We start from the raw sequence: 23,344 nt of genomic DNA, 5'->3' as shown, positions 1-23,344 counted from the left end.
GAGGAGGTGGATACTGGTGTGTAATGAGGGACAGGCAGGAATTAGAAGCCCATTGGGCTACTGAGTGAAGTGTTGTAGTAAATGTGTAGTGAGCTTTGTGTTGATCCGGTGTCAGCCTAAGATGACAAGGGAGCCCATAATCCCAGCAGCCTGCCAATGATTACTCAATAATAACTACTGGATCTCCAGCTACTTGAACAGAAATCTCCAGCTCTTGTGAATGAGAGAAATGTCCCTGATACAGAATAAAACAGCCCAAATCTCGTGCTTAGAAACCGTTTAATAGAAGAATGATCCAACAAACGTTCTGGTCAGTCTGCGCAGCTGTACAATCCCCCAATGGTTTTTTTGGTATCGCTCCTTTCACAGGAATAATATTTCCAGCGTCGGTCCCTAAAGTGGGAGAAGGAGAGAATGGAGTGAACCATTATGTTCCTTAAGGGGGGACCTTCCAGTTAGAATCTTATAAGAGGGACCCTGGTTTCCAGTTTCAGCACAATAATGTCCCCAGGTGCAAGTTTACAGAGTCCTGACCTTAACCCAACTGAACCCCTGTTGGATGGATGGGAACCCCAACTGTGAGCCTGATCCCCAACATCAGTGTCCAACCTCAATGTAGCTGAATGGAAGCAACTCCCAGCAACAGCTTCTAGTTGGAACCTTCCCAGAAGTGATTGGGCAGTTACAGCAGCAAAGGGCAACTTCATTTCACCCCCTTGGGTTTGGAAAAAGATACTGGATGGGTTTGGGGTCCCCATATTTTTGCCCATAAAGTAAACAGAGGGAGGATCAAGTGTAAATCCGGGGATACCCTACACTAGATACTGGAAGAACAAACACTAGTTAAATGCAGTGATACTTACTCTTTGCCATTGTCATGGTAACTGAATGCCCCCACCAGATGATGATTTGGGGGCGACTTCCACGTCAGACATTCATCAAAGTCATTGACGTAATGACTCCAGGTACAGTTCTGGGCAACTGCCACCTCCCCCTGGCAGCAAAGAAACTTCCACCTGTGTCAGAACATGGAAAGCATTGTGAGAATCAGAGAAGAGCTGACTAGTCCTACATTGTTTCAGCTGTACATGTAGTCAGGACCAGCAGTGCAGCCGAGACAAGGCCAGGGTTTAGCTGTGATTCTGAAGAGGTCTGTATGGTATTGTCCTTACCTTCTGTCCTCCTTCTTATTATCATGGTAACTCTGAATTCCACTGACAACGGAGCCCAGTGGGCAAGTGAAGTTCAGCTCTTGGTCAAAATCATTGATGTAGTCGGTCCAGTTACAGAAGTGAGGCTGATACAGGGTGTACTGACATGTGAAATTCCACACTCGATCCTCTCTTCTGTTGTTGTGTTTGCTGGGGGGGAGGTAAGGGCAGGGTTAGTGTAATACCCCCCAACTGTATTATAAGCCAGGGATATACTGCCCCTTCCCACAACTAACTGGCTCCTACTCTAAAGGGGAAGTAAAGCCCCATATATAAAAGTCCATTCACAGAGACTATTATCCACTGTTACTATAGGCACCATCTCTCCCTACTATACCTGCTATCCCACAGTCACACTCCCTTCCCAGAGACTATTATCCACTGTTACTATAGGCACCATCTCTCCCTACTATACCTGCTATCCCACAGTCACACTCCCTTCCCAGAGACTATTATCCACTGTTACTATAGGCACCATCTCTCCCTACTATACCTGCTATCCCACAGTCACACTCCCTTCCCAGAGACTATTATCCACTGTTACTATAGGCACCATCTCTCCCTACTATACCTGCTATCCCACAGTCATACTCCCTTCCCAGAGACTATTATCCACTGTTACTATAGACACATCTCTCCCTACTATACCTGCTATCCCACAGTCACACTCCCTTCCCAGAGACTATTATCCACTGTTACTATAGGCACCATCTCTCCCTACTATACCTGCTATCCCACAGTCACACTCCCTTCCCAGAGACTATTATCCACTGTTACTATAGGCACCATCTCTCCCTACTATACCTGCTATCCCACAGTCACACTCCCTTCCCAGAGACTATTATCCACTGTTACTATAGGCACCATCTCTCCCTACTATACCTGCTATCCCACAGTCACACTCCCTTCCCAGAGACTATTATCCACTGTTACTATAGGCACCATCTCTCTCTACTATACCTGCTATCCCACAGTCATACTCCCTTCCCAGAGACTATTATCCACTGTTACTATAGGCACCATCTCTCCCTACTATACCTGCTAGGTATATACTGCCCTTTCCCAGCACTGGGGACCATTAGGAACAGGCAGTTTAGTGGCCAAGGAAAAACATCTGTATAAATACACAAGGATATATATCTGTGTATATAAATGATATGAATATTATAGTTAACATGTTACCTTATAATAAAGCCGATGCTCTGCTGATCGGGACACTGGAAAGAAAAGGGTTTGTCGTAATCGTTGATCCATTTGCTCCCGGGTTCCCTTCCTACAACAACACAACATATAGACTATCCAATAACATGACAACCAAAACTCATATATTTATATATAAACCCATATATAAGATTGTGCCTAAATTGATTGGAGATTTAAGAAGTAAAAGACAGTGGATCCGTTCCATATTATTTCATAGGTTAGAGTTACAATAGGAGGGTTAGAGCTGCTGAGGCTCAGCTACAAGTATCACCTGTACAGGTTACTGTGAAGAACAACGTTACCTTGAGGTGCAGCCCAGGCTCCGGCCAATGCCACTAACACAATCAGAGTCCCCTTCATGGCTGTGACCAATCAGATCCCGGAGATTAGATGTTTCAGGCGGACCCCCCTCCTTATATACTAAATATCTTACCAAAAAGTACAGTTAACCACTCCCCCCTCTGAGTGAGACACGCCCACTTGAACAAACCCACAGGCAATTTGAACGTCAGCCAAATATAATAATGACGTATAAGAAGTGGCTGGAGACTGTCGTTGCCCGTTGGCTCCTTATATAAGCCCATCTCCATATGGATTCCAGCTGTCCTGTTCTCTTCTCATTTATATTTTCTGCCTTTGGCTATTGATCATTCAGTGGTTTTGTTGGCCCTGTCTTGGCTAAAGGGGCCCTATTTCTTACTCTGTCCTAACTAAAGGTGGCCCTACACGGGCCGATTAAACTGCTGATTTTGGTCCTTGCCTGTGATTAAGGGAATGTTCCCCGAAACACGTAAGATGATTCTATTACTCTAAAGAAGTAGGTAGAAATGTTGTACATTGTTTTGTGCTTCTGTACCACCAGCCCAAGGCAACCACAGCCCTTTAGCAGTAAAGATCTGTGTCTCCAAAGATGCCCCAGTAGCTCCCCATCTTCTTTTCTGCTGATTCACTGCACATGCTCTGTGCTGCTGTCACTTACTGAGCTTAGGGACCCACTCACAATATACAGTACACATAGAATAGAAATGTCACAATATAAGGCTGATTAGTAATTAATACACATAATTACTACAGGGCAGCACAGAAACCAGTGCAATTAGCATCAGAATTGAATAATCAGCAAACCTGTAGCATCATCTTATATTACAGCCAGGGAAGCTCATTTTCTGCTGGATAATTAGTGACGAGCCCTAAGCTTAGCTTCTCAACAGCCAATCGTGCAATAAGTTCTGCATATAAAATAGGACATTTTTAGCCATATTCATTTTTAGGGTTTAGTTCTCCTTTATGGCTTGCTGCCAATGTTATTAACTGGGAAGCTGGCAACATATTCATAGGAAGGCTGGTATTTCTTTTAAGGATGCACCTAATCCACTATTTTGGATTCGGCCGAATCCCTGTACCCTTCGTGGAAGATTCAGCCGAAACCAAATACTAATTTGCATATCCTTGTGCCTGCCAGAACCGGATTCAGTTCTGCAAGCACAAGAATTCAGCCAAATCAGAATCCTGCTGAAAAAGGCAGAATCCTGAATTTGGTGCATCCCTCATTTCTGGGGGGGGTTCAGAAAAGATGGAAAGGAGTGCTGCAAAGGTAATAGACTTACCAAAACCATCACTGTATGTGGGTGCAAGATCCCCAGTAAGGCGCTTTAGCAAGACAGGGCTGATGTTATATTTTGGCAAAAAACAAGAACGGGTATGGGATCTGTTATCCGGAAAACCCATTATCCAGAATTACGGAAAGGCTGTCTACCATAGAATCCATTTTATCCAAATGATTAAAACATTTAAAAATGATTTCCTTTTTTCTGTGTAATAATAAAACAGTCGCTTGTACTTGATCCCAACTAAGATATAATTAATCCTTATTGGAGGCAAAACCAGCCTATTGGGTTTATTTCATGTTTACATGATTTTATAGCAGATTTAAGGTATGAAGATCCAAATTACAGAAAGATCCCTAATCTGGAAAATCCCCAGGTCCCGAGCATTTTGGATAAGAGGTCCCATACCTGTACTTCATCCCAACTAAGATATGATTAATCCTTATTGGAAGCAAAACCAGCCTATTGGGTTTATTTCATGTTTATATGATTTTCTAGTAGACTTAAAGGATGAAGATCTAAATTACAGAAAGATCCCTTAACCAAAAAAACTCCAGGTCCCGAGTTTTCTGGATAACAGGTCCCATAACTGTACTTGATCCCAACTTAGATATAATTAATCCTTATTGTTGGCAAAACCAGCCTATTGGGTTTATTTCATGTTTATATGATTTTCTAGTAGGTATGAAGATCCAAATTACAGAAAGATCCATAATTCAGAAAACCCCAGGTCCTGAGCATTCTGGATAACAGGTCCCATACCGTACCATGTACTTGATCCCAACTAAGATACAAATAATCCTTATTGGGGGCAAAACCATCCTATTGGGTTTATTTAAATTTTATATGATTTTCTAGTGGATGAAAGGTATGAAGATCCAAATTACAGAAAGATCCCTTAACTAAAAAACTCCAGGTCCCAAGCATTTTGGATAACAGGTCCCATACCTGTACTTGATCCCAACTTAGATATAATTAATCCTGATTGGAAGCAAAACCAGCCTATTGGGTTTATTTCATGTTTATATGATTTTCTAGTAGACTTAAGGTATGAAGATCCAAATTATGGAAAGATCCGTTATCCAGAAAACCCCAGGTCCCGAGCATTCTGGATAACAGGTCCCATACCTGTAGTGAAATGAGTACCAAGTACCCCACGCAAGCAACATAAACTATATGTGGGGGTGGGAGTCATGTGCTTCAGAGGCCTCCAGATCCTCCTATTAGATGTTGCATCCCTGGTATTAACGGGGTGGTTCACCTTTAAGGTAACTTTTAGTATGTTATAGCAACTTTATAATTGGTCTTCATTGTTTATTCATTTATGTTTTTTGAATTATTTCCCTTTTACTTCTGACGCTTTCCAGCTTCTATCTAAAAAACAAATGCTCTATTGTTATTGGGTTACTTAAATGAACAGTTAGCTGTATCCACTCCAGACTTGAAGGGGTTAAGTTTACTTTAAGTATGTTGTAGAATGGTTAACTCGAAGCAGCTTTTCAATTGGCCTTCATTTTTTTTATAGTTTTTGAGTTTTTTGCCTTCTTCTTCTGAGTAGTTCCAGCTTTCAAATGGGGGTCACTGACCCCATCTAAAAACAAATGCTCTGTAAGGCTACACATTTAGGGGCAGATTTATCAAGGGTCAAATTTCGAAGTAACGGGAGTATTTTTGAACTCCCATAACTTCGAAATTGGGATAAAAATCGAAGTGTTTTTTTGGTTTTTTTTGGGCGAATAGGCTATTTTTGTTTGAATGAAAGTTTTTTTTTTTTTTAAAAACTTTGATTTTTCAAAGTCCACCAATTGACAGGTTTTAGATGGCGAATGGTTAAAGTAAAATTTCAAAAAGTAAAATTTGAATTTTTATGAAATTCGAATCAAGTTTGGACTATTCCCTAAAATAGCTCAAAATTAGATTTTTTTTAATTCAAATGTTCACTTCGACCCTTGATAAATCTGCCCCTTATGGTTATTGCTACTTTTTACTACTCATCTTTCTATTCAGGCCTCTCCTATTCATATTCCAGTCTCTTATTCAAATCAATGCATGGTTGCTAGGGGAATTTGGCTCCTAGCAACCTGACTGCTGAAATTGCAAACTGTTGAATAAAAAGCTGAATAAGTCAAAAACCACAAATAATAAAAAATGAGAACCAATTGCAAATGATCTCAGAATATCCCTCTCTACGTCATTTAAAGGTGTACAACCCATTTAATGACTAAATTGTAAGCCCAATGTTACATTTGGAAATCCTTGTATAAATATCCGCCCTGTCGACTCAATGATTCGGAGAGTTCATCTGGGGGAAACCTTTGTGATTCTTATAAATCAAGAGGCTTTTTATTTCTCTTGCTGAAATCCCAACCAGTAAGAGCTGTGAAATATTTGGTTAATGTCGTTTGAATCAATATTAACAAGTGGCGCTCACAGGCCTCGGGAGGAGGAAATGAATTTGTTTCCCATCAGGTTCAGCCTTTCGGCCAAACACTTGTCTATGTTGATCCAGACGAGGTTCAATAGAACTTATGTACATTCCCTCATTAAGTACATTGGGAAACTCTGTGTATCAACTCTCGGATCCATTCCCAGCAGCACAAATCATTTCTCTCATCATTTTATTCACGTCTCAAGAGTCTCGTAGACTGACTGCGCCTTAAACTTTCCCAATCTCTTTCATCTTCACTTTATCTGCTACTGAACTGGAACATTTCATCATCTTATTCCATAAGTGTTTTGTGCCTTTATATTATACACTTACATTATGTGCATATATGATATGGGGGTGAGAGAGGAAAGATGGGGGGCTGTGCCTATATATTATACACTTACATTATGTGCATATATGATATGGGGGTGACAGAGGAAAGATGGGGGGCTGTGCCTATATATTATACACTTACATTATGTGCATATATGATATGGGGGTGACAGAGGAAAGATGGGGGTATATCTGTGCCTATATATTATACACTTACATTATGTACATATATGATATGGGGGTGACATGGGAAAGATGGGGGGCTGTGCCTATATATTATACACTTACATTATGTACATATATGATATGGGGGTGACAGAGGAAAGATGGAGGCTGTGCCTATATATTATACACTTACATTATGTACATATATGATATGGGGGTGACAGAGGAAAGATGGGGTATATCTGTGCCTATATATTATACACTTACATTATGTGCATATATAATATGGGGGTGAAAGGGGAAAGATGGGGTATATCTGTGCCTATATATTATACACTTACATTATGAGCATATATGATATGGGGGTGACAGAGGAAAGATGGGGGTATATCTGTGCCTATATATTATACACTTACATTATGTGCATATATGATATGGGGGTGACAGAGGAAAGATGGGGGGCTGTGCCTATATATTATACACTTACATTATGTGCATATATGATATGGGGGTGACAGGGGAAAGATGGGGGGGCTGTGCCTATATATTATACACTTACATTATGTGCATATATGATATGGGGGTGACAGGGGAAAGATGGGGGGCTGTGCCTATATATTATACATTATATCCTACCCTAATGTATAAAGTAAACTGTTACTGAGAGTCTGTAATAATGAAAACACCCCAAAATGTGTTGATGTTACAGAATCATTTATTAGAAGAGGTTATGGGCAGAGCTTGTACAAGGGAACAAATACTGGGCAGGTTGTAGATAGTTTGGACCAGGATCAGTTCTTCATACAAGAGTAATACCTCCAGCGTCTGTCTCTAAGGTGAAAGTAAAATATTGAAAAATAAAATAAAATATTTATTACAATACCAATTATTTTTCTCATAAAAAAACAGTAAATGTGCCACAAACTATTTCTCACTGGTTTATAGTTATGTGTAACTGTCATTGTGTCTGTCCCTTTCTCTTCTCTGCACTGCTGCCTCTGACTCCTGATACAACTTCCCAATATCCATTCATTCCTCATTCTCACTGGGTTTATAGTTCTGTGTAACTGTCATTGTGTCTGTCCCTTTCTCTTCTCTGCACTGCTGCTTCTGACTCCTGATACAACTTCCCAATATCCATTCATTCCTCATTCTCACTGGGTTTATAGTTCTGTGTAACTGTCATTGTGTCTGTCCCTTTCTCTGCACTGCTGCTTCTGACTCCTGATACAACTTCCCAATATCCATTCATTCCTCATTCTCACTGGGTTTATAGTTCTGTGTAACTGTCATTGTGTCTGTCCCTTTCTCTTCTCTGCACTGCTGCCTCTGACTCCTGATACAACTTCCCAATATCCATTCATTCCTCATTCTCACTGGGTTTATAGTTCTGTGTAACTGTCATTGTGTCTGTCCCTTTCTCTGCACTGCTGGTTCTGACTCCTGATACAACTTCCCAATATCCATTCATTCCTCATTCTCACTGGGTTTATAGTTCTGTGTAACTGTCATTGTGTCTGTCCCTTTCTCTGCACTGCTGCTTCTGACTCCTAATACAACTTCCCAATATCCATTCATTCCTCATTCTCACTGGGTTTATAGTTCTGTGTAACTGTCATTGTGTCTGTCCCTTTCTCTGCACTGCTGCCTCTGACTCCTGATACAACTTCCCAATATCCATTCATTCCTCATTCTCACTGGGTTTATAGTTCTGTGTAACTGTCATTGTGTCTGTCCCTTTCTCTTCTCTGCACTGCTGCCTCTGACTCCTGATACAACTTCCCAATATCCATTCATTCCTCATTCTCACTGGGTTTATAGTTCTGTGTAACTGTCATTGTGTCTGTCCCTTTCTCTTCTCTGCACTGCTGCTTCTGACTCCTGATACAACTTCCCAATATCCATTCATTCCTCATTCTCACTGGGTTTATAGTTCTGTGTAACTGTCATTGTGTCTGTCCCTTTCTCTGCACTGCTGCTTCTGACTCCTAATACAACTTCCCAATATCCATTCATTCCTCATTCTCACTGGGTTTATAGTTCTGTGTAACTGTCATTGTGTCTGTCCCTTTCTCTGCACTGCTGCCTCTGACTCCTGATACAACTTCCCAATATCCATTCATTCCTCATTCTCACTGGGTTTATAGTTCTGTGTAACTGTCATTGTGTCTGTCCCTTTCTCTTCTCTGCACTGCTGCCTCTGACTCCTGATACAACTTCCCAATATCCATTCATTCCTCATTCTCACTGGGTTTATAGTTCTGTGTAACTGTCATTGTGTCTGTCCCTTTCTCTTCTCTGCACTGCTGGTTCTGACTCCTGATACAACTTCCCAATATCCATTCATTCCTCATTCTCACTGGGTTTATAGTTCTGTGTAACTGTCATTGTGTCTGTCCCTTTCTCTGCACTGCTGGTTCTGACTCCTGATACAACTTCCCAATATCCATTCATTCCTCATTCTCACTGGGTTTATAGTTCTGTGTAACTGTCATTGTGTCTGTCCCTTTCTCTGCACTGCTGCTTCTGACTCCTGATACAACTTCCCAATATCCATTCATTCCTCATTCTCACTGGGTTTATAATTCTGTGTAACTGTCATTGTGTCTGTCCCTTTCTCTGCACTGCTGCCTCTGACTCCTGATACAACTTCCCAATATCCATTCATTCCTCATTCTCACTGGGTTTATAGTTCTGTGTAACTGTCATTGTGTCTGTCCCTTTCTCTTCTCTGCACTGCTGCTTCTGACTCCTGATACAACTTCCCAATATCCATTCATTCCTCATTCTCACTGGGTTTATAGTTCTGTGTAACTGTCATTGTGTCTGTCCCTTTCTCTTCTCTGCACTGCTGCCTCTGACTCCTGATACAACTTCCCAATATCCATTCATTCCTCATTCTCACTGGGTTTATAGTTCTGTGTAACTGTCATTGTGTCTGTCCCTTTCTCTGCACTGCTGCTTCTGACTCCTGATACAACTCCCTAATATCTATTCATTCCTCATGCTTCTATATATCTGTAACCTTGTTATGAGCTAAGGGGGCCCAGTCTGAAGGTCAGTTAGGGGGAGATTTGGGGTGAGTGCTTATTTGTACCCTGGGTACCCCTGGAACTATAGCAGGGAGACACCCCAATGTTTCTATATATCTGTAACCTTGTTATGAGCTAAGGGAGCCCAGTCTGAAGGTCAGTTAAGGGGAGATTTGGGGGTGAGTGTTTATTTGTACCCTGGGTACCCCTGGAACTATAGCAGGGTGACACCCCAATGTTTCTATATATCTGTAACCTTGTTATGAGCTAAGGGGGCCCAGTCTGAAGGTCAGTTAGGGGGAGATTTGGGGTGAGTGCTTATTTGTACCCTGGGTACCCCGGGAACTATAGCAGGGTGACACCCCAATGTTTCTATATATCTGTAACCTTGTTATGAGCTAAGGGGGCCCAGTCTGAAGGTCAGTTAGGGGGAGATTTGGGGTGAGTGCTTATTTGTACCTGGGTACCCCTGGAACTATAGCAGGGTGACTGTTACCCCAATGTTTCTATATATCTGTAACCTTGTTATGAGCTAAGGGGGCCCAGTCTGAAGGTCAGTTAGGGGGAGATTTGGGGTGAGTGCTTATTTGTACCCTGGGTACCCCGGGAACTATAGCAGGGTGACACCCCAATGTTTCTATATATCTGTAACCTTGTTATGAGCTAAGGGGGCCCAGTCTGAAGGTCAGTTAGGGGGAGATTTGGGGTGAGTGCTTATTTGTGCCCTGGGTACCCCTGGAACTATAGCAGGGTGACTGTTACCCCAATGTTTCTATATATCTGTAACCTTGTTATGAGCTAAGGGGGCCCAGTCTGAAGGTCAGTTAGGGGGAGATTTGGGGTGAGTGCTTATTTGTACCCTGGGTACCCCTGGAACTATAGCAGGGTGACACCCCAATGTTTCTATATATCTGTAACCTTGTTATAAGCTAAGGGGGCCCAGTCTGAAGGTCAGTTTGGGGAGATTTATGGCCACTCATGAGGCTCATCAGTCAGATAACACAGGATGTTCTATGTGTTTAGCTCCAGTTAAGCTGATGAATGTATATCTATAATCTCTGCCATAATGAAAGGCTGAAATGTGGTTTGTAGGGAAAGTAGAGAAAGGCATATAAGTGGCAGGAAAGAGTGCACACAAAGTCTTTGTAAGTATAAGTAAATTAAATTATTTTTTTCTAAACCTATCCAACTTTTAATAGTTCTACACTATTTTCAGGCATTTCCCCAACAGATTCCCTACAAAGTTATTACAGTTATCAACACTGCAGGGACCATTTAGAGGTATGGGACCTGTTATCCAGAATGCTCGGGACCTGGGGTTTCACGGATAACGGATCTTTCCGTAATTTGGATCTTCATACCTTAAGTCTACTAGAAAATCATATAAACATGAAATAAACCCAACAGGCTGGTTTTGCTTCCAATAAGGATTAATTATATCTTAGTTGGGATCCAGTACAAACGACTGTTTTATTATTACACAGCAAAATGTATATTATTTGATTAAAATGGAGTCTATGGGAGATGACATTTCTGTAATTGATGGGTTTCTGGATATCGGATCCCGTACGTGTACTTATCGTGGGGGTGCAGGTGCAGGAGCAGCGCACCTTATTGTAGAGTCCTTTGCAGAACCAATTTCTAAGACCCGGACCCAACCGGAACTCGCAACTACAACCTGTATTTTTATCCACTTTAATCCGCTACCCGACCCAAATCCGCAACTGCCTCATCTGCAACCAGACCCGCAACCCGCCGGCCTCCATCAAACAGGAAGTGATGGTGCTGCAACCCGAAAGAGGCGCCATCAAATTTGGGCGGGGATAGAAACAGATTTTGCAAAACTTTAAAAGGAGTGCAATATAGACAATATTACATAAAATAACAAATTTAGATGAGACTCGTGACCCGACCTGCGGACCCACAGCTATACCCGCACCTGAAAATCCTCCCCTCATTCCGCAGGGTGTCTGCTTTTATTTGCGGGTAACCTGTGGGTGCCTGACCCGCTGCAGAACTCTACCTTATCGCTCACTTATAAAGCACTTTCGCTCCGGTGCCAGTTGGTCTCTGGTCTCAGTGCAGAGAGCTGCGTCCGATGGCATTTGAATAATGGGCAAGTTAGGGTGCGGGTACATGAAAGCCGACCCCTGGGGGGCAAATTTAATGATACTTACTCTCTGTGATTGTCATGATAACTGTTTGCTCCCACCAGGTAATGATCCAGGGGTGCTTCCCACTTCAGATACTCATCAAATTGATTGACATATTCACTCCATGTGCACAAGTGTGCAACTGGCACCTCCCCCTGGCAACAGAGAAATTTCCACCTGTGGGAGAGACCATTGGGGTGTTACTGCCAGGTATGTACCTCTCATTCTGTGAATTGAATTACCGTAGTGGTGGCGCATTTGTGCCTGGCGAAGTGGGGCGTGCGCAGCTGACACTGCCGAAAATTTGCCAGTTAGTGAATCTACCCGATGGCCTTCTGTATCAGACTTCCTGTTTTCAGCCTAAACCTCTGGGCTAGGGCTTGAGCATGCTCAGTTTGCTCCTCTCTCCCTCCCTGCTGTAATCTGAGCCCAGAGCTATGAGTGAGCAGGGAGTCCTCTGTCAAAAGAAACAGCACATTTCTTTCCTTCTATTGTGTACTCATGGGCTTCTGTATCAGACTTCCTGTTTTCAGCTTAAACCTCCAGGCCTAGGGCTTGAGCATGCTCAGTTTGCTCCTCTCCCCCTCCCTGCTGTAATCTGAGCCCAGAGCTATGAGTGAGCAGGGAGTCCTCTGTCAAAAGAAACAGCACATTTCTTTCCTTCTATTGTGTACTCATGGGCTTCTGTATCAGACTAACTGTTTTCAGCTTAAACCTCCAGGCCTAGGGCTTGAGCATGCTCGGTTTTCACCTCTCCCCCTCCTCCCTGCTGTAATCTGAGCCCAGAGCTATGAGTGAGTAGGGAGAGACTCAGGCAGGAAATGATGTCACACCAAGCTAATACGGCAGCTGCTATCCTAAACAAACAGAGAGCTTCTAGAGCTGTTTACTCAGGTATGGTAAAGCATTCTGCAGAATAAATATAGTCTTATAGCTTGTACTATTGTGGCTAATCTATTGGCAATAAAATGCTACGGTAGCTTTACTTCTCCTTTAAAGGCAATGAATAACATCTACAGACTATAGAGAAGACTAAAGTATTGGCTGGTAAAGGGACCTTCAGGCCTCCAGTCTGATGATGGACTCAGCTACCCTTGTAGGGGAATATGTGGGGCCCATGGGCTACATTAAAATATTCGAAATGGCTTAATTTTTAATGAAGCTGTTCCTAATGATGGATGTATGTAATAAAGACAACGAATGACAAGTTACATGAAGAATCCAAATGATTGTGCTGTACGACCATTGTCTCCCCAGTAGGACTTTACCTTCTGTCCTCCCTATTGTTGTCATGGTAACTCTCCATTCCACTTAGAACAAAACCCAACGAGCAGGTGAAGGTAAAGGTGGCATCAAAGTCATTGACATAATCATGAGTCCAGTAGCAGCTCTTCTGTTCTTTGAAAGTGGGCTGACAGCTAAAATCCCAAAGTCGGTCCTCCCTTTTATTGTCATGGATGCTGGAAAAAGTGAATTATAAGGTCACGGTATCATTCTCATTAAGAACCTTCTGTTTCCTTTTCAACGGATTCAATAGGAATATTCTCAAACTACTGGAGTGTAATAAATAGAGGATAAACCAATGACATCACTAAGCATCATTTATAACTGATGACATCACTAAGCACCGATTATAACTGATGACATCACTAAGCACCGATTATAACTAATGACATCACTAAGCACCAATTATAACTGATGACATCACTAAGCACCAATTAGAACTAATGACATCACTAAGCACCGATTATAACTAATGACATCACTAAGCACCGATTAGAACTAATGACATCACTAAGCACCGATTAGAACTAATGACATCACTAAGCACCGATTATAACTAATGACATCACTAAACACCGATTATAACTAATGACATCACTAAGCACCAATTATAACTAATGACATCACTAAGCACCAATTATAACTAATGACATCACTAAGCACCAATTATAACTAATGACATCACTAAGCACCGATTAGAACTGATGACATCACTAAGCACCGATTATAACTAATGACATCACTAAACACCGATTATAACTAATGACATCACTAAGCACCGATTATAACTAATGACATCACTATGCACCGATTAGAACTGATGACATCACTAAGCACCGATTAGAACTAATGACATCACTAAGCACCGATTATAACTAATGACATCACTAAGCACCGATTATAACTGATGACATCACTATGCACCGATTAGAACTGATGACATCACTAAGCACCGATTAGAACTAATGACATCACTAAGCACCGATTATAACTAATGACATCACTAAGCACCGATTATAACTGATGACATCACTAAGCACCGATTATAACTAATGACATCACTAAGCACCAATTATAACTAATGACATCACTAAGCACCAATTAGAACTAATGACATCACTAAGCACCGATTAGAACTAATGACATCACTAAGCACCGATTAGAACTGATGACATCACTAAGCACCGATTAGAACTGATGACATCACTAAGCACCAATTAGAACTGATGACATCACTAAGCACCAATTAGAACTGATGACATCACTAAGCACCAGTGGCGTAACTACCGGGGGAGCAGGGGGTGCAATCGGACCAGGCCCCACACACCGCGGGGCCCCCCCCCGCAGATCGCACACCACTGATTCCGGTTGCAGTTGGAGTCAATTGGTGGACTGTGAAAAATCAACGTTTTTTTTAAAACTCTGATTTGAACAAAAACGGCCTACATTTCGGTTGGTCTTTTTTTATCAAGATACTCCCATTACTTCGAAATTCAACCCTTGATAAATCTGCCCCTACATGTGTAGCCTTACAGAGCATTTGTTTTTAGATGGGGTCAGTGACCCCCATTTGAAAGCTGGAAATACTCAGAAGACGAAGGCAAAAAACTCAAAAACTATAAAAAAAAGAAAAAATGAAGGCCAATTGAAAAGCTGCTTCGAATTAGCCATTCTCCAACATACTTAAAGTAAACTTAACCCCTTTAAGTCTGGAGTGGATACAGATAACTGCAAATAGACTGATCTGTTCATTTAATTAACCCATTCACAGGCAGAGCATTTTTTAAACATCTGGTGATATAATAAGATCATGAAATCGGAATCCCCCGAGGTACCTCTACTTTTTGGTAAAAAAACGCTTGTTTTATCATAAAAAATATAATTTTTTTTAAATTTTACCTGGTGATTAAGCGGATGCTTTGATAACTGGGACACTGGAAAAATAGATGCTCATCATAGTTGTTGACCCATCGGTTCTCTGTGTTTTCTGCAATGACATACTATGAGCAGGGGATGCATATTATACAAGGATTTGTTTTTTTAGGGATTTATCACATGCTCAGAGTGTACTCCATTTGTCATTATGGAGCAGATTTATCAAAGATCGAGGTGAATTTTCGAATGAAATAAATTCGTATTCCGAGCTATTTTTTCGACTAGGGATTAGTCCAAATTAGATTCAAATTTGAAAAAAAAAATCAAAAATTTGAATATCGAAATGTATCATACACTGTCTCTTTAAAAACTCGACTTCTACCATTCGCAATCTAAAACCTGCCGAATTGCTGTTTTAGCCTATGGGGGACCCCATTTGGATGTTTTTTGGGAAAAACGTAGATCAAATGCACTTCGTACGATTTAAATTCGGCCGAATACGGACCTATTCGATCGAAAACGGACCTATTCGACCAAAAAAAAAACCTTCAACTTCGTTACGGTTGGTCTTTTTGAATATGAATTTCGAAGTTTTTTTCAATTCGAAATACCACCCTTGATAAATATGCCCCTAGAAGTACAGCAAGAAAAAAAGGCAAAGTGAGGATGAGAGCAAAAGACAGAGACAAGAGGAAAGTGTTGGAAGGGATACTGTCTGCTCTCTCTCATTTCCCTACAGAAATAGGGATTGGTAACACTAGATAGGTACCTAATATATAGAGACAAGAGGAAAGTGTTGGAAGGGTTACTGTCTGCTCTCTCTCATTTCCCTACAGAAATAGGGATTGGAAGCACTAGATAGGTACGTAATATATAGAGACAAGAGGAAAGTGTTGGAAGGGTTACTGTCTGCTCTCTCTCATTTCCCTACAGAAATAGGGATTGGTAACACTAGATAGGTACCTAATATATAGAGACAAGAGGAAAGTGTTGGAAGGGTTACTGTCTGCTCTCTCTCATTTCCCTACAGAAATAGGGATTGGTAACACTAGATAGGTACCTAATATATAGAGACAAGAGGAAAGTGTTGGAAGGGTTACTGCCTGCTCTCTCTCATTTCCCTACAGAAATAGGGATTGGTAACACTAGATAGGTACCTAATATATAGAGACAAGAGGAAAGTGTTGGAAGGGTTACTGCCTGCTCTCTCTCATTTCCCTACAGAAATAGGGATTGGTAACACTAGATAGGTACCTAATATATAGAGACAAGAGGAAAGTGTTGGAAGGGTTACTGCCTGCTCTCTCTCATTTCCCTACAGAAATAGGGATTGGTAACACTAGATAGGTACCTAATATATAGAGACAAGAGGAAAGTGTTGGAAGGGTTACTGTCTGCTCTCTCTCATTTCCCTACAGAAATAGGGATTGGTAACACTAGATAGGTACCTGATATATAGAGACAAGAGTAAAGTGTTGGAAGGGTTACTGTCTGCTCTCTCTCATTTCCCTACAGAAATAGGGATTGGTAGCACTAGATAGGTACCTAATATATAGAGACAAGAGGAAAGTGTTGGAAGGGTTACTGTCTGCTCTCTCTCATTTCCCTACAGAAATAGGGATTGGTAACACTAGATAGGTACCTAATATATAGAGACAAGAGGAAAGTGTTGGAAGGGTTACTGTCTGCTCTCTCTCATTTCCCTACAGAGATAGGGATTGGTAGCACTAGATAGGTACCTAATATATAGAGACAAGAGGAAAGTGTTGGAAGGGTTACTGTCTGCTCTCTCTCATTTCCCTACAGAAATAGGGATTGGTAACACTAGATAGGTACCTAATATATAGAGACAAGAGGAAAGTGTTGGAAGGGTTACTGTCTGCTCTCTCTCATTGTGAATAGCTGATATTTAAAGGTGTAACATCCTATAGAGCAGCAATGAGTAAGATCTATAGAGAAGACTAAAGTATTTGTTGGTAAATTTACCTTTAGGCTCTGCCAGCACCACGACCAACCCAAGGAGCAGAACCAACATCTCTTTCATGTCAGCAGATTCGTAGCTATTTCAATATCGTGGTCAGTCGCTAAATGTCTTGATATGGGTCTTCTGACCGGCTGGATTCAGAGGCTTATAAAGTGTTCTGCTTAGTACCCCCCCCCCCCCCCCCGCGCCGCTTACACATTAACCAGCTTCTGGCATTCTTGGTGTGACCCAAAATAGGCCCAAAATCAACAATGAAACCGAGGTCATCTCCCATCGTTTTTCACTTTTGAACACAAATTACGATTTACGATATTTTTGGATCTGTGAAGGCCAAGTAAACAAGATAAGTTGGAGAAAACAGATCTGCAGAATTGTGTCAAAATGTAGCAAATTTTATTTTTTCCTTGAAAAAAATTGTAATAAGTAACCATAGAACATTGTTGGGCATATTTAACTTATACATTGTATCCTATCTGATCCCCATTGTAAGCAGCAGTCCTGTCCTGCTTTATGGCAGCTGAGATTCTAGCTATCTGTATAACAGAACATTCTGTCCCAGTGGCTGCACAGATCCTATCTGATCCCCATTGTAAGCAGCAGTCCTGTCCTGCTTTATGGCAGCTGAGATTCTAGCTATCTGTATAACAGAACATTCTGTCCCAGTGGCTGCACAGATCCTATCTGATCCCCATTGTAAGCAACAGTCCTGTCCTGCTTTATGGCAGCTGAGATTCTAGCTATCTGTATAACAGAACATTCTGTCCCAGTGGCTGCACAGATCCTATCTGATCCCCATTGTAAGCAGCAGTCCTGCCCTGCTTTATGACAGCTGAGATTCTAGCTATCTGTATAACAGAACATTCTGTCCCAGTGGCTGCACAGATCCTATCTAATCCCCATTGTAAGCAGCAGTCCTGTCCTGCTTTATGGCTCCTGATATAACTGCCCCTACTGTTCCAATTCAGGGTCGGGATTCATGTGGATGAATTAACAGGCTGCCTGTAAACACCACGTAATCTGTTATACAAATAAAACAACCATTTTTCTTTATCTTAAATGTCAGATATTGTTAATTAATAATAAAGGGGAATGAGATTATATTTCAAGGTGGTGGGAGAGACGCAGTTTCCCTCCTACTGATACACAGAGGGAACTATTGCTATTGACACAGCTGCCTATGAGAAGGACAAATCAGTAAATACAGAGAATACACAGAATAAAATAATCCAACATTAACTCCATAAATGGACCCAAACTGAACCTGCTTGCAGTACCCCCTACTGTAAATGGTAAGGATATTAGAAGTCACTGAGGGGTTGTTCTGTGACCATATAAAGGCACAAGGCTGCAGGCTGAGTTATACAGGGAACTCTGAGTATCACTCATGTATTATAAGGGATAATGTACCCCCTACTGTAAATGATAAGGATATTAGAAGTCACTGAGGGGTTGTTCTGTGACCATATAAAGGCACAAGGCTGCAGGCTGAGTTATACAGGGAACTCTGAGTATCACTCATGTATTATAAGGGATAATGTACCCCCTACTGTAAATGATAAGGATATTAGAAGTCACTGATGGGTTGTTCTGTGACCATATAAAGGCACAAGGCTGCAGGCTGAGTTATACAGGGAACTCTGAGTATCACTCATGTATTATAAGGGATAATGTACCCCCTACTGTAAATGATAAGGATATTAGAAGTCACTGAGGGGTTGTTCTGTGACCATATAAAGGCACAAGGCTGCAGGCTGAGTTATACAGGGAACTCTGAGTATCACTCATGTATTATAAGGGATAATGTACCCCCTACTGTAAATGATAAGGATATTAGAAGTCACTGAGGGGTTGTTCTGTGACCATATAAAGGCACAAGGCTGCAGGCTGAGTTATACAGGGAACTCTGAGTATCACTCATGTATTATAAGGGATAATGTACCCCCTACTGTAAATGATAAGGATATTAGAAGTCACTGAGGGGTTGTTCTGTGACCATATCAAGGCACAAGGCTGCAGGCTGAGTTATACAGGGAACTCTGAGTATCACTCATGTATTATAAGGGATAATGTACCCCCTACTGTAAATGATAAGGATATTAGAAGTCACTGAGGGGTTGTTCTATGACCATATAAAGGCACAAGGCTGCAGGCTGAGTTATACAGGGAACTCTGAGTATCACTCATTTATTATAAGGGATAATGTACCCCCTACTGTAAATGATAAGGATATTAGAAGTCACTGAGGGGTTGTTCTGTGACCATATAAAGGCACAAGGCTGCAGGCTGAGTTATACAGGGAACTCTGAGTATCACTCATGTATTATAAGGGATAATGTACCCCCTACTGTAAATGATAAGGATATTAGAAGTCACTGAGGGGTTGTTCTATGACCATATAAAGGCACAAGGCTGCAGGCTGAGTTATACAGGGAACTCTGAGTATCACTCATTTATTATAAGGGATAATGTACCCCCTACTGTAAATGATAAGGATATTAGAAGTCACTGAGGGGTTGTTCTGTGACCATATAAAGGCACAAGGCTGCAGGCTGAGATATACAGGGAACTCTGAGTATCACTCATGTATTATAAGTGATAATGTACCCCCTACTGTAAATGATAAGGATATTAGAAGTCACTGAGGGGTTGTTCTGTGACCATATAAAGGCACAAGGCTGCAGGCTGAGATATACAGGGAACTGTGAGTATCACTCATGTATTATAAGGGATAATGTACCCCCTACTGTAAATGATAAGGATATTAGAAGTCACTGAGGGGTTGTTCTGTGACCATATAAAGGCACAAGGCTGCAGGCTGAGTTATACAGGGAACTCTGAGTATCACTCATGTATTATAAGGGATAATGTACCCCCTACTGTAAATGATAAGGATATTAGAAGTCACTGAGGGGTTGTTCTGTGACCATATAAAGGCACAAGGCTGCAGGCTGAGTTATACAGGGAACTCTGAGTATCACTCATGTATTATAAGGGATAATGTACCCCCTACTGTAAATGATAAGGATATTAGAAGTCACTGAGGGGTTGTTCTGTGACCATATCAAGGCACAAGGCTGCAGGCTGAGTTATACAGGGAACTCTGAGTATCACTCATGTATTATAAGGGATAATGTACCCCCTACTGTAAATGATAAGGATATTAGAAGTCACTGAGGGGTTGTTCTATGACCATATAAAGGCACAAGGCTGCAGGCTGAGTTATACAGGGAACTCTGAGTATCACTCATTTATTATAAGGGATAATGTACCCCCTACTGTAAATGATAAGGATATTAGAAGTCACTGAGGGGTTGTTCTGTGACCATATAAAGGCACAAGGCTGCAGGCTGAGTTATACAGGGAACTCTGAGTATCACTCATGTATTATAAGGGATAATGTACCCCCTACTGTAAATGATAAGGATATTAGAAGTCACTGAGGGGTTGTTCTATGACCATATAAAGGCACAAGGCTGCAGGCTGAGTTATACAGGGAACTCTGAGTATCACTCATTTATTATAAGGGATAATGTACCCCCTACTGTAAATGATAAGGATATTAGAAGTCACTGAGGGGTTGTTCTGTGACCATATAAAGGCACAAGGCTGCAGGCTGAGATATACAGGGAACTCTGAGTATCACTCATGTATTATAAGTGATAATGTACCCCCTACTGTAAATGATAAGGATATTAGAAGTCACTGAGGGGTTGTTCTGTGACCATATAAAGGCACAAGGCTGCAGGCTGAGATATACAGGGAACTGTGAGTATCACTCATGTATTATAAGGGATAATGTACCCCCTACTGTAAATGATAAGGATATTAGAAGTCACTGAGGGGTTGTTCTGTGACCATATAAAGGCACAAGGCTGCAGGCTGAGTTATACAGGGAACTCTGAGTATCACTCATGTATTATAAGGGATAATGTACCCCCTACTGTAAATGATAAGGATATTAGAAGTCACTGAGGGGTTGTTCTGTGACCATATCAAGGCACAAGGCTGCAGGCTGAGTTATACAGGGAACTCTGAGTATCACTCATGTATTATAAGGGATAATGTACCCCCTACTGTAAATGATAAGGATATTAGAAGTCACTGAGGGGTTGTTCTATGACCATATAAAGGCACAAGGCTGCAGGCTGAGTTATACAGGGAACTCTGAGTATCACTCATTTATTATAAGGGATAATGTACCCCCTACTGTAAATGATAAGGATATTAGAAGTCACTGAGGGGTTGTTCTGTGACCATATAAAGGCACAAGGCTGCAGGCTGAGTTATACAGGGAACTCTGAGTATCACTCATGTATTATAAGGGATAATGTACCCCCTACTGTAAATGATAAGGATATTAGAAGTCACTGAGGGGTTGTTCTATGACCATATAAAGGCACAAGGCTGCAGGCTGAGTTATACAGGGAACTCTGAGTATCACTCATTTATTATAAGGGATAATGTACCCCCTACTGTAAATGATAAGGATATTAGAAGTCACTGAGGGGTTGTTCTGTGACCATATAAAGGCACAAGGCTGCAGGCTGAGATATACAGGGAACTCTGAGTATCACTCATGTATTATAAGTGATAATGTACCCCCTACTGTAAATGATAAGGATATTAGAAGTCACTGAGGGGTTGTTCTGTGACCATATAAAGGCACAAGGCTGCAGGCTGAGATATACAGGGAACTGTGAGTATCACTCATGTATTATAAGGGATAATGTACCCCCTACTGTAAATGATAAGGATATTAGAAGTCACTGAGGGGTTGTTCTGTGACCATATAAAGGCACAAGGCTGCAGGCTGAGATATACAGGGAACTCTGAGTATCACTGATGTATTGGAAGCAAATAATCTATTATGCAGATTGCTCTGGACCTAGGGTTTTGCAGATAATGGATCTTTCTGTAATTTGGATCTTCATACCTTAAAGGGGACCCGTCGACCAAAAAAAATATTCAAAATCCTATTTTATCACATTAGCCAAGCAAAATGAACTTTAATTACACTATATAAATTATTTGAATCTTGTTTCCTTCAGTCTGGGAATTCAAAATGATAGCAAGCAGGCAGGAGCCATTTTGTGGACACTGTTTTTAAGGAAAGCCTTGTATCATCTCAGAACCCCCAGAATGGGGGAGCCGCTGTCCATTTCCATGCACTGGCTAAACAATCAAATGATGAAGAGAACGGGGGAAATGTGGGGAGAGCAGGAAGTGCTGAATGGAAAGTGAAAGTGATTGCCCAAGGCATAGAGGAGGGGCAGACAATATTTGATTGACAGCTGAGATGTTTAATGGAGCTTACAACAGCTACGAATGCTTTAATAAAAAATAGAAATTGGATTTCATGTTTAAATTGAAAAGGACTTTTATTATACAGATTTTTGTGTCTGGGTGACAGGTCCACTTTAAGTCTACTAGAAAATCATATAAACATGAAATAAAGCCAATAGGCTGGTTTTGCTTCCAATAAGGATTAATTATATCTTAGTTGGGATCCAGTACAAGCGACTGTTTAATTATTACAGAGAAAGAGCAAAAAGATATTGTAAATCCCCTGGTCGTTTGCTGATATGTTGATCACGGCAGGACATTGCAGAGGAAACAATAGATTGGGAGAAAACCTGGTCCATCGGAGGCTCCTGGAAATGGTCACACAACACTCATCCATCAATAGATAAATATTACCCAACATTATTGTATTAGGACAATACAGTCGCATTAGGGGGAGATTATAGAACAGGTTTAGGATTATACAGGATCAAGTGAGAGCAGCAAGTTCAACCACAAAGAAAGAAGTCACAGCAATCGAGTCCAATAGAAAGTGAAGCTGATTGATATTAACCAGTGATGAACCTTAAAGGATAAGTAAACCTTAAAAATAAGTGAATGTAAAATTGATGAGGGGGCTATTCTAGGCACTTCTGCATTGTACATTCATTATTTATTTATTTTTGATTCCAAGATATTAAGGGATACATGTGCTGTTAATATGAATGAATTGTGTTACAGCAGCGCCACCTGCTGGTCAGTTTCCCACCAGTCTGACCAGCAAGTAGT

At 41.2% G+C, this 23,344-nt stretch overlaps 2 protein-coding genes across 2 annotated transcripts; both read right to left on the bottom strand.

The window, feature by feature from the left end:
* Positions 1–265: 265 nt before the first annotated feature.
* XB5891636.L (hypothetical protein LOC100127280 L homeolog) lies at positions 266–2,788 on the bottom strand. The gene is given in 5 exon segments (NM_001112852.1): positions 266–393; positions 864–1,016; positions 1,173–1,361; positions 2,394–2,484; positions 2,717–2,788. Coding segments are annotated over 5 exon segments (573 nt in total). The 5' UTR covers positions 2,775–2,788; the 3' UTR covers positions 266–311.
* Positions 2,789–7,644: 4,856 nt separating this feature from the next.
* LOC108704347 (hemagglutinin/amebocyte aggregation factor) lies at positions 7,645–17,406 on the bottom strand. Its single transcript, XM_018240853.2, has 5 exons — positions 17,278–17,406; positions 15,316–15,403; positions 13,401–13,592; positions 12,157–12,309; positions 7,645–7,778 (listed from the first exon to the last, which is right to left on the bottom strand). The coding sequence occupies exons 1-5, from the start codon at positions 17,333–17,335 to the stop codon at positions 7,739–7,741; spliced, it is 531 nt and encodes a 176-aa protein (XP_018096342.2). The 5' UTR covers positions 17,336–17,406; the 3' UTR covers positions 7,645–7,738.
* Between the last annotated feature and the right edge of the window lie 5,938 nt (positions 17,407–23,344).

The sequence above is a fragment of the Xenopus laevis genome, chromosome 3L (genome assembly GCF_017654675.1).
Source record: "Xenopus laevis strain J_2021 chromosome 3L, Xenopus_laevis_v10.1, whole genome shotgun sequence".
Lineage (NCBI taxonomy): Eukaryota > Metazoa > Chordata > Amphibia > Anura > Pipidae > Xenopus > Xenopus laevis.
This window is presented reverse-complemented; position numbering and strand designations above follow the sequence as displayed.